General features: G+C 36.7%; 1 protein-coding gene across 1 annotated transcript; it reads right to left on the bottom strand.

The window, feature by feature from the left end:
• Positions 1-8,187: 8,187 nt before the first annotated feature.
• On the bottom strand, positions 8,188-9,237 carry LOC149821060 (transcription factor MYB3R-3-like). The gene has a single exon (XM_089982580.1). The coding sequence runs from the start codon at positions 9,075-9,077 to the stop codon at positions 8,265-8,267; it is 813 nt and encodes a 270-aa protein (XP_089838706.1). The 5' UTR covers positions 9,078-9,237; the 3' UTR covers positions 8,188-8,264.
• Positions 9,238-11,520: the final 2,283 nt, after the last annotated feature.

Genomic DNA, 11,520 nt, shown 5'->3' with positions numbered 1-11,520 from the left:
CTTATACGCTGGATGGTCTTATTAAGAAAGAGTTTTTTGATGAAGCCATTTTTATGAATCGTGAGCTCAAAAATATAATTATTAATATTTTTGTGGATCACCGTTCTTGAAAATGGCTTCATCCAAAAAGCTATGAAACATGTATGTAATACATTATATTGCTTCCCATGTAAATTGCATTACGTGCAACTTATCAATATCTAACTTGTATAATTTTCAACATGCATCAATGCCCTACAGATATGCACTACAACGTTGTAACCTTCAATCCTCTCAACCATTTTTTTCGGAATGATAACTTTAGTTTTACAAGTCTTTTGGTATGTAATCAATGTTGTGAGAATGTTTGCATTTCTTGTGAAACTTAATGTAGTGTCTTATATTGTTCTGTTTAATAATAGACTCAGATCAATTCAAAAATGAGTTATAGAATACAAGAATCACGTGTGAATTCTGTTTAAGTCTTAGCATAAAGTTAGTTGTTATGCCTCTTTGCATGACCCAATTTCCACATTGTCGGATTTGTTAAGAGTTTAACAAAACAGAAAGTGAATATGCTTATACACTAGATGGTCTTATTAAGAAAGAGTTTTTGAATGAAGCCATTTTCATGAATCGCGAGTCACAAAAATAGAATTGTTAATATTTTTGTGGATCACCGTTCATGAAAATGGCATCATCCAAAAAGCTATGGAACACAGGATTCACCTGTGAATTCTGTTTAATAATGTATCTTTCACATGTATAAATCATTGTAATATGTATCATTCACATGTATAAATCGTTGTTTCATCTAGCCTTCACATATACAAATCGTTATACATATATTGTATCGTCTATTCACTCAATATATGAAATGTTTCGTAAATTGCGATTATAGTGACATAATATCGATTTGTGAGATATTGTTTTGTTTGTTAATATCGATTTTAAAGTTATTATGCTGCATTTCCATATCAATTTGTAATATATTTTGCCATGTGTATATCAATTTGTATAATTTGATGAAAATCACAATGTGCATGAGTACAAATCGTGATAAAAGTGCAAGAACAAATCATTGTCTCATCTACAAATCGATATGAAATTCAAAAAAAAAATTGAGGTAAATTCGAAGTGATTTACAACATGATACCAATTTACGTTTTATACAAAAACAATATTTTAGTATCAGTTATAAATCAATGAGTAAATCGTGATATTATATATCAATATCGTTCACAAAGACAAACAAAGATATATCGTTGTCGCGTAGCTTCTTAAATATAAATCGACGTTATTTACAACCACATTCATTTGTCAAAAATATTAGTATCTAGTTACAATACATTATGACCAATGACTGAAATGACTGATTAATAAATGGCCGAAAAGAAAAACAATAAACAAAGCCACACGATGTATAGACTTAGTAAAGAACAAATCGAGAATAATTCAATAATACAAATCAAGGTAACTTTATAAATACAAATCGATTTTGTTCACAAAGACTAACAAAAGACATATCAATTTGTACTTTACTAAGTCTAAACATCATGTCGATTTATGTATACATGCATAAAACCCTGCAAAATGTAAAACCCTAATATAGATCTATATATGAAACCCTACCCGACCCGACCCGTTGTTCAGGTCTAAAACCCTAATCTATTTAACATCTCTTCATCTTTCTTTTCTGCGGCAATGCAACTTCTTTTTCTTATTTTTTCTCCTCTGCCTTCTTCTTCTTTTCTTTCTTCTTCTTGTTCCTTATATTTTTCTTTCTTCTTTGTTCTTCTGTGTTCCTTCTACCTGTGCTTGATAGATGGGGTTTGATGCTGATAACGTAGTTGTTTCACGCTATGATGAAAGATTTGTATAACGACCATAATCATCTTCAATCGTTGCCGCCATACCAAAGCAAACACATATATTCTGCATGAGGGGTGATGCTGATGTCCATCTATTTGATCTATTCCTACTGTTGGACCCTCTATTGTTAGCAAACCATACTTTACAGTTGAAAAAATATCTGCCTAATCTTCAATATACTTCATGACAAATACGGTACAGTGCCTAAGCTGAAGTTTGTGAAGCATATTCTCAAGAGTGCACCATTGCTAGAGTCTTTAATAATCAGCCTCAGTTCGAGAAAAATGGTACAGTGGACTGCCACTACTAATGAACTCATTTTCTTGGAGAGGATGTATTCTCAGCTGCACATAAAATTGCTTTGCAGTAGGAAATGAACTCGACGATGAACAATATGGATGTTTTGGTAATCTCTTCTGTAAAAATGGGAGTCTCTAAAAGATAGATATGTGTTTAACAAAAATATCCTCCCATAGATATTGTAACTAAATATTAATATTTTTTGTATATGAATGTGGTTGTAAATCATGTGCATTTATAGTTACAAAGTTATAGTGATAACGATATATCTTTGTTTATTTTTGCGAACGAAATCGATTTGTATTTAAGAAGTTAACTCATTTTGTATCATTGAAGTAAAACCCAAAATCCTTAAACCTAAACCCCAAATCCCAAACCCTAAACCCTCAACCCCAATCTCCCGTAAAAGCAATTAGGAAATATCGTTAACATAGACATAGCCTTCATACATCATTGTGTAAATCACGATGGTACAATTGGATGAAAATAACACTATGCATGAATACAAATCACTGTAAAAGTGCACAGTCAATGTTTGTGCAAATCGTTTCAGCCATTTATCAATGTTTGTGCAAATCGTTTCAGACTTATATAAATGCCTGTTCGATTTTAATTTACGAAGGCCGATCATTACAACGATTTGTTCAGTGATATTTGTGTGCTACACTTATACAATGTCACGTTACAGAAAAAAACTCATTTCCACTGTACATAATGTTAATCGCTTTTACAATTTTCATTTACAAAGGGCGAACATAACAACAATTTGCCTTTACTATAAATAACAGTCCAACTTATTGGCGTGTTTAGTAAAATTGAAATTTTATTTATTTCAACCTAGAGAGATTTACATAATTTGTATATTCAGTCTTACAAATTTTGTATACAAAATTTGGTTGTACAGTCTATAAAATCTGTTAGAAGTCGATGCACATCATATTACTCTTGGGGGGGTCGCGTCGTTCATTGCCTTCTAGATATTCTTGCCGGCTAAGTTTTTTCTCTTCCGCAATTAGAAACTCCGTTAATTTTTTGCATAGTTATGTGCAGAATCTAGGTATATCATCTTGCAACAAAAATGTAATGTGACGCCAATATATAAATTGAGTCCCCAATAATAGAGGATAATAAAGAGCATACAACGTCGAAATCAGGTTCTCGTTCCTTGTATATTGCTTCAATATACTTTACTACAAATATGCCATAATCGATGTCATTATTTTGTAAAGAGCATCGTGTGCTGAGCAAAACCTCTACTCACAAATGTCGACACCCAAAATGTCTTTGACGAATCCCACCTATAGTTAATGCAAAAGCAAGTAAATTCCTGACCACTATACATGATACAATACCCTTATAGATAGAAACTTACCAAATGCAAAATGTCACAATATACACCAGTGTGAAAGTCCAATAAGTTATAGTACCATATTCATTTTTTCTGTAAATCCATCACGTATAAGACCTAATGCTGAGCAGTATGCCAGAGTATAGGAATTGATATCTGCAAATCGATAAAATATCTTACAAATCGATAATATAAATTGTGTTAGGACCGTTATGCCTAAACCTTGGACAAGAGGTTTCTTCACTTACCTTTTTACTTGACCAAAAGTCTCCGCAGTGATCATCGTTACCCCAGTGTATAGTAGTCCATCTTGAAATCCAATGGAGTATGTCAATCGGCGAACAAAACTCTGTTGAACAAAACAGTGATAATAGTAAGGTTAAAACACAAAGCAACAAGAGTAAATAAAAAAAGAAAATAAACATATAAGAGAACCAATATACCATGACATAAGGGGTGACGATGTGTCTAGTATTGAATATTACATGATGAAATCAGATATAGTCTCTTCGCAATAAATACGCACGTGTTGACATACATACCCATGACATACATAATATATAACTAATAGTAGTTTCATACGTACAAAAATACTGACAGTGTTTCCTTATGCAAATTCATTTTGCAACCGTTTGATGTTATCTTGGAGCTCTTTGCTGAGTTTTTGGGCATCGCTTTTTGTGAATGTTTCACTGACATTAGCAAAATATTCAAGAAACAATATTGAAATTTCTTTCTACAATACACAACATAAATCAAATATACGCCATAAAAGAGACAAATTTTGAAGAAACTCGTCATGAGGTTTAGAAAATATACGCCTGATTTGCCATCGTTCGTCGTGTAACTATCATCTTCATCTTCCTCGACATCGATACCTCCTTTGCGATGAAGCAAGTTATATATTCGATTCACGAACAAGTTATTTATAAAGGAAACGTCGGTTTATCTGTTCCTTGTTTATGAGCTTTTCACCTGGTGTTCTACTTCTCTTGTGACCTCCCTGTAACACAAAATAACATATTATTCGTATCAAATCAAAATTAGTCTCATTTATACTTCTACACATCGCTGTACACAGTAATCACTATAAATAATAATCGTTGCACACTAGTTATACATTAATCACTATACATAATCATACCTATAACAATAAATCGTTCACAGTAATCACTATCATAGTACTCAAAATACATAGTAATTACTAACACAATAATCGCTATCACATTAATCACTATACATAGTAATAACTATCATAGTAAATCATGACAAACATGATTGATTTATGTACCTTGGTCATATTTTTCTTCTCTTTATCCCTTCCCTCCATCCTTTGACTCTCTTCTTCCTTCCTTCGCTCCTTCGGCTCCCTACTCTGATTTTTAATTACTTTCTTCCTTTTCATTTTCTTCTCTTTATCCTCCTACTTTTTCCTTTTCATTTCCTTCTCTTCATCCTCCTGCTTCTTCCTTTTCCTTTCCTTCTCTTCCTCCTCCTACATTTTCCTTTTCCTTTGTTTCTCTTCCTCCTCCTGCTTTTTCCTTTCCCTTTTCTTCTCTTCCTCCTCTTGCTTTTTCATTTCTCTTTCCTTATCTTCCTCGTCCTCCTTCCCCTTCCTTTGCCTTTCCTTCTCTTCCTCATCCTCCTCCTTCTCCTTCCTTCGCCTTTTCTTCTCTTCCTCATCCTGATGCTTTTTCCTTTGCCTTTCCTTTTTCATCTTCATTATTTGCCTTTCCTTCTCTTCCTTCTTCTTCTTCAATTATCTTTTCTTCTCTTCCTCCTCCTTCTTATTCTTTCTTTGCCTTTTCCTCTCCTCCTCTTCCTTTGTCTTTCCCTCTCCTCCTTCATTTGCCTTTGCTTTTCATTCTCCTCCTTCATTCTTTGCCTTTCCTTTTCTTCATCATCCTTCTTCTTCATCTTTAGTTTTTCCTCATGCTTCCTTTGCTCTTCAACCTTAATATTTGATGAATAATCCTCTGCATAATACAATTCCAACACTTTGTCCCTTTCTTTATCATTCTCAATCTTTATTATATTTTGGTACCCTTTATAATGCTCATATAGATGGGAATAGAGGATTATTTCATTAAGTCTCATGAAATTGAATGGCAGAGGATTTCTTGTCTGACGAGCTTTAGACATTGCTAACCTGCACAACACATAAATTTAACTACATCATTATATGTTACAACTGCCTCCCCAAGTATATAATATTACAAATTATCTCATTCATTAAACAATCACCAACATTACAAATCGTCTCAATATTTGGCTTCATAAGTAAACATCATTATAAGATTTAGCAAACTTAAGTACAAATCGAGGTAACTTCATAAATACACATCGCTACTGTTTTAAATGTATAAATTGTTGTTGCTTCAAACTTATAAATCGTTGTAGCAATCACAACCTTCATAAGTGCATATCATTGTAACTTTGGGCTTCATGCGTAAACATTGATGTACGATTTATCAAACTTAAGTACAAATCATGATAATTTCATTAAATCGTTACTGCTTCAAACGTATAAATTATTGTAGAAATCACAACCTTTATAAGTACATATTGTTATAATGTTTGGGCTTCATACATAAACATTGTTGTACGATTTATCAAACTTAAGTACAAATCATGGTAATTTCATTAAATTGTTACTGCTTCAAACATATAAATTATTGTTGCTTTATAAGAACAAATCATGCTAAATGTTTTTTGATGCCCAGAAAGTGGATAGGTACAAATTGATTTGTTTTAATATGAAAATAAGTGTTATTTAGCATGAATAGTAAAACCAGTTGTAAGATTTAGCATTTAGATTTACAAATCGATTTGTTTATATAACGAAACCTTACACGAAACTCATCAAAACGATACGAGTTTTGGTAATCCGATAGTGGAGGAGAAACACCCAGAACCAGAAGGTAGACACAACCAATCGTGACAACGATGTTGCCACTGCGTAGACGATGGCAAAGGATGTTTCAGTGGCAGCAAATGATAACAAAAGGTGCTCTGACGGCAACAGATGAAGGCAAAGGTTACTCCGGTGGCAATAAACGATGACAAAGGTTGCTTCAGTGGCAGTAGACGATGATAAAGGGTGCTCCGGTGATAGCAAACGATGGTAAAGGGTGCTCCGATGGAAGTAGACGACGACAAAGGAGGGTCTGGGGGCAGCAGGCGATAACAACAAGTGCATCATCAAAGGGAACTCCTGTTACAGCAGATGGTGCAAAAGTTTATTATTTAAAGCGAAAATGGACGAAGAAAAAAGTTGCTTCTGCGATAGCAAACCACAACAAAAGATGCTCCGACGACAACAAACAATGACAAAAGGTACTCTAATGAAAGCAGATGACGACAAAGGAGGGTTTGCGGGCAGCAGACGACGACAAATGGTGCATCATCAAAGGGTGCTCCTGTTATAGCAAATGGTGCAAAAGTTTACTGCTTAGGGCGAAAACGAAACATTTGGACTTTGAAGAGTTAACATCATTCTCGAACCGGCGTTTCATTTTTCTAGATGGAGGATCTCGAACCATCATTTCACTTTTTTAAATGGAGGATATTTTTGTCCTTTTCTCGAACCATCGTTTCATGGCAAGAATGGCGGGAAAGGGTACTTAAGTCTTTGCAACCGTACCAGACTCTAATGCTAAGTGATGCTGACACACACAGGGATACAGGCCCCACGAGCTTATATATGTGGTGCTCATTCGGACCCCCGAACACGCACAATAGTAAACAATGCGTCTTCGGGGCGGGGGGGGGGGGCATATAACCTGCTTTGATAAAAAAGAGGGCATTAAAGATGCGGACCCTAAGATGATTAGTAAATACCAAATTGGTTCCTTGTTGTGGAGGCAGGTTAGAACTTGGTGGTTAAAAGTGAGACTTTTGGTTCCGGTTGGTGCATAAACTATGATTTGGATTGAGTTTGGTTTGTGCACAGCAACCCTAATCCTGTAAGCTTGTGGCCAATGAAGTTGGGCAGGGTGTTGGTTGAGTTTTGCCTAGTATGGCACAGCTAATAGTTGGCATTAGGTTCAGGCAGTGTGGCATGGTTCTGGTTTGGTGAGATGCCAGTCAGTGTTGTCTTGTTAATGTTCCGGGCCAGCTCATTCAGTACTAGTTTGAAGTGGTTCAGTCTAGCATGCCTAAAATTGCAAAAATATGTTTATCGATGTGGATGATTAGCTACCCGTAGAAATATAAAATTAGCAAGACCAATTAGTCTAAATAACTATTTTATAAGGTAAACAGCACAGATTTTTTTTTTTTTAAAGTTTAATGCATGAATGACAATTGACTAATTTGAGCCACATGTAGACAACGCAATAAGCAAACTCGGTCTAGTAATTCAATATTAAAATGTTCTTTGCTGTCTGCACAGTATATACATACTTAAATACATAGGTATACACTAGATCTACATAGATCTGAGCTCCACAAGCTAGATCTAACCTTTGGATAACCTTAAGCATGTTTTATTTACCATTTTCATGTAAAATTTTCATATATATATATATATATATATATATATATAAACTTTTCCGCTTTAACAAATAATTCAGAAGGTGCATTTGAAACCCATAGAAGGCCACTGCTGATTTTTTATCTGAAATATATAATGAACATGAGAGAGAGAGAGAGAGAGAGAGAGAGAGAGAGAGAGAGAGTACTGATAAAAAAAAGTAACCATTTACAATTTTCATTGAAGAGAGTTCTGTCATCATCAAAAGGATCAACATGACCATCATCTACATCATCCTTCAAACCCACAATTTCTAACAATGAAATTGCTGTTGATGTATTTCTTGACCTCCTTTGCAATCATGTCATGGATAACTGACAACAGATACATCTCTCTCACTTCAATGGCCTCACCATCTATTCTCGGTCTGGTCGTCCTCCCCAACTCTGCTGAGTCTTTCAGCCGGGCGACCACCGGCGGTGCCACTTCCTTCGCATCGCCGCCAGGTGGAAAAAGGCTCAAACAAGTCGGCGGGTTGGCGGAGCTGCTGTCGGACACTGAATGCGATCGCCGCTTTTTTCTTGGCTGGTTCTCTGCCAAGTCATCGAAATCGGCCATTACAGTATGAGTGGTGTTGCTGCTGGTGGTGGTGGTCGTAGCGGTACCCGTATTGGTGGTGGTGGTAGCGGTACTGGTATTGGTGGTGGTGGTGGTAGGAGGGTGGTGGCAACGGCGCTTGAGGGTGGAGTTCCAGTGGTTTTTAATAGCATTGTCTGTTCGGCCTGGAAGGAGGCGGGCGATTGTGGCCCACTTGTTGCCATGGGAGGCGTGTGCTTGGATGATGATGGCGTCCTCCTCGGCGGAGAAGGGGCGGTGCTGCACCTGGGGGCTCAGCTGGTTGCACCACCTCAACCGGCACGACTTGCCGGATCGCCCCGGCACGCTGGCACTGATAAGCGACCAATTGCGCGGCCCGTGAATCGCCACTAGCTCGCTCAGTGCCGCGTCCTCCTCAGGGCTCCATGACCCCTTGATCCTCTCACCACCACCACCACCACCGCCACCACCAATTGTATCTAGCGGTTTATTCAGCAAATCTTCCATCTCTCTCTTTCCTGGGGAGGGAGAGGGGAGAGGTTGATTTTATGGGGGGCGGGGGGAATTGGCTGTGGAGGTTGTCAAGTAAACCGCTGGCTGTGTGGTTTGTTGGTTTGCATGAGCCCCCTTAACAGCTCACCAACAAAAAAACCGTCATCTCCCCAAAACCGCGTGGGATTCCACTCTTTTGACTTGCCACCAATATTCCGAACCGAACCATCCTTGCATCGATCTTGCCACCGAGATCACCATAAAATTCCGATTTTTTGTAGTTTCTAAAGTTTTAAATGTATACTTGTTTATCGTTATTTTCTTTTAATTTTTTATGCATACATAGAACCATAGTAGCAAACGATTAAAATGACAAATTAACGGCATCCATTTTCATGTTTATCGACAAAAAATCAGAGAAAATCAGTCCATTAAAATAGAAAAATATATTTGTATGAAGCCATTTTCATGTTTATCGACAAAAAATCAGAGAAAATCAGTCCATTAAAATAGAAAAATATATTTGTATGAAGCAATAGAAATATATAAATGTAATTTCAGTCACTTCTTTCCATGAAAATAGCAGACAAAGACATGATATTTGCATTCTTAACAAAATTACTGTGAAATTTTGAAAAATTTGGAGTATTTTGGTGTTCAAAAAAATGTGCTTAAAATATTTCATTTTTTATTATATTTTCAAAATATTGCTGATATTTGTTGCATCGCAGGTAACAAAAAATTTCCGGTATTTTTTTCCAAACAAATGTTGCCTAATTTATCGTGAGATTTTCCATTGCTCAGAAAATCCCAAGAACAAGAGATATGAATGTGATCCAAATATTTCGTACACGAACCGTATCGGACGATCCCGAGGCAACATAATGGGACGCCCCGACTCATGATGGACTCGGATCCCCTCTTTCAGTCAAACACTGGGGTTGGATTGCTAACCAAACCTTGGTCAAACAAGCAACGCTATTAATGACGTGTCACTTTACAGGCTGGCAGATCGTGACCGTTTATCTTGGTTGTTTTTTGTCTTCTCACACAAGACGGGATGGTGAGGCGTGGCAAAACATGTTGGCGGCCAACGGTCACCGCTAGCGGTTTCACACGGTTGTTCCAAACCTTGTGATGGCCATGATGGCAATCCCGTAATTTACGATGCGACAATTAGTTTTGGCGTTACGGATCCATGATCCATTTTTCAGTTTGAACTTTGAAGTTCAGTTTTCGGTGGATTAAAGCGTTGGACCAGGCTATTCATGGGTTGGATCCAACCCAACTTCAGTCAGGGGACAATCGTTATTTATGACAGATAGGGGGTATCAACAACTGGGACTGACTGGATTTACAGTATCAAAAGAAAACCATACTTAGATCTGATAAGAATTACATAAACCAGAGCCTATCCATACTCGGTGAAATAATACATTGAAAAAATGTAGATCTGAATCGGAACTTTGATTGGACCTGGGTCTTATGGAATTTCATAAGCCATACCTGCATCCATATGCTATCTGGATCTCACGAGTTTGGCCCAGATAAGTTAACAGCCTGTAATCCTACTGGACTCAATATGAGTTGGGATTGGGTCATACTGGATCCATTGGCACACTTAATGTCAACTGATCAATCTAAATGAATACCGTAGGGATGTACATGGCTCAGATTCGGTTCAGAGGTGGCCAATACCATATTTGACTAATAGGATGTCTGCTAAACAGATTCAAATTCAAATTGGAACTTAGACGGTGAAATGCTCACGCCAAATCTGGTTTTTATATGTAAACAGATTCAGATATTCATCAAATCCAGATACCTGTCGGATTCGGTAGCAAAAAGTCCAAACAATATCCACATCCAAATATAATGGGATATGGTTTTGGCTTATCAAATCAGACTAGACTAAACGGGGTCGGATTCGTTTGGATATAGGATAACATCTAATCCATTGAAATCCCAAACCGTGTGTGTTTGTATATCATGTTGTCATATGGGGAGCATGACGCAGGAGCGAAGCAATGTGCAGTTCGAGTTTAAAAGATCAATTTGGATCTAGTTCTAGCTTATGATTTTTATTTCAGTTGTATCTAGATTTGAATAATTTAATGTAATAGATCCAAATTTGAAATAGGCTTAGGGTTTCTCTTCTTCAACTATAAATACTCTCATTATAGGGGTTTCTCAATCGGAGTTGATGGATTGAATTATTTCTACTTTCTTTGAATTTATGCATTATTTTTTTTCTTTATTTTCCATTGTATGTGCTTCTGTATCGTAATTTGTGGAGTAGTTCATTGTTGGATTTGGACCAAGAACCACCTGAACTATCCATTTAATTTTGTACCGATTGGAGACCTGCAGGTGGATCCGGATCGAGGCCACTTTGTTCCACATAGGTTTCAAATTCAACGGGCCCACTCGTCATGGGGGCTTAGGATAGGTTCTCTGC

The sequence above is a fragment of the Nuphar pumila genome, chromosome 12 (assembly GCF_984573655.1).
Source record: "Nuphar pumila chromosome 12, dmNupPumi1.hap1.1, whole genome shotgun sequence".
Taxonomy (NCBI): domain Eukaryota; kingdom Viridiplantae; phylum Streptophyta; class Magnoliopsida; order Nymphaeales; family Nymphaeaceae; genus Nuphar; species Nuphar pumila.
The sequence above is the reverse complement of the archived record's forward strand: the minus strand, read 5'-3'. Positions and strand labels throughout refer to the sequence as shown.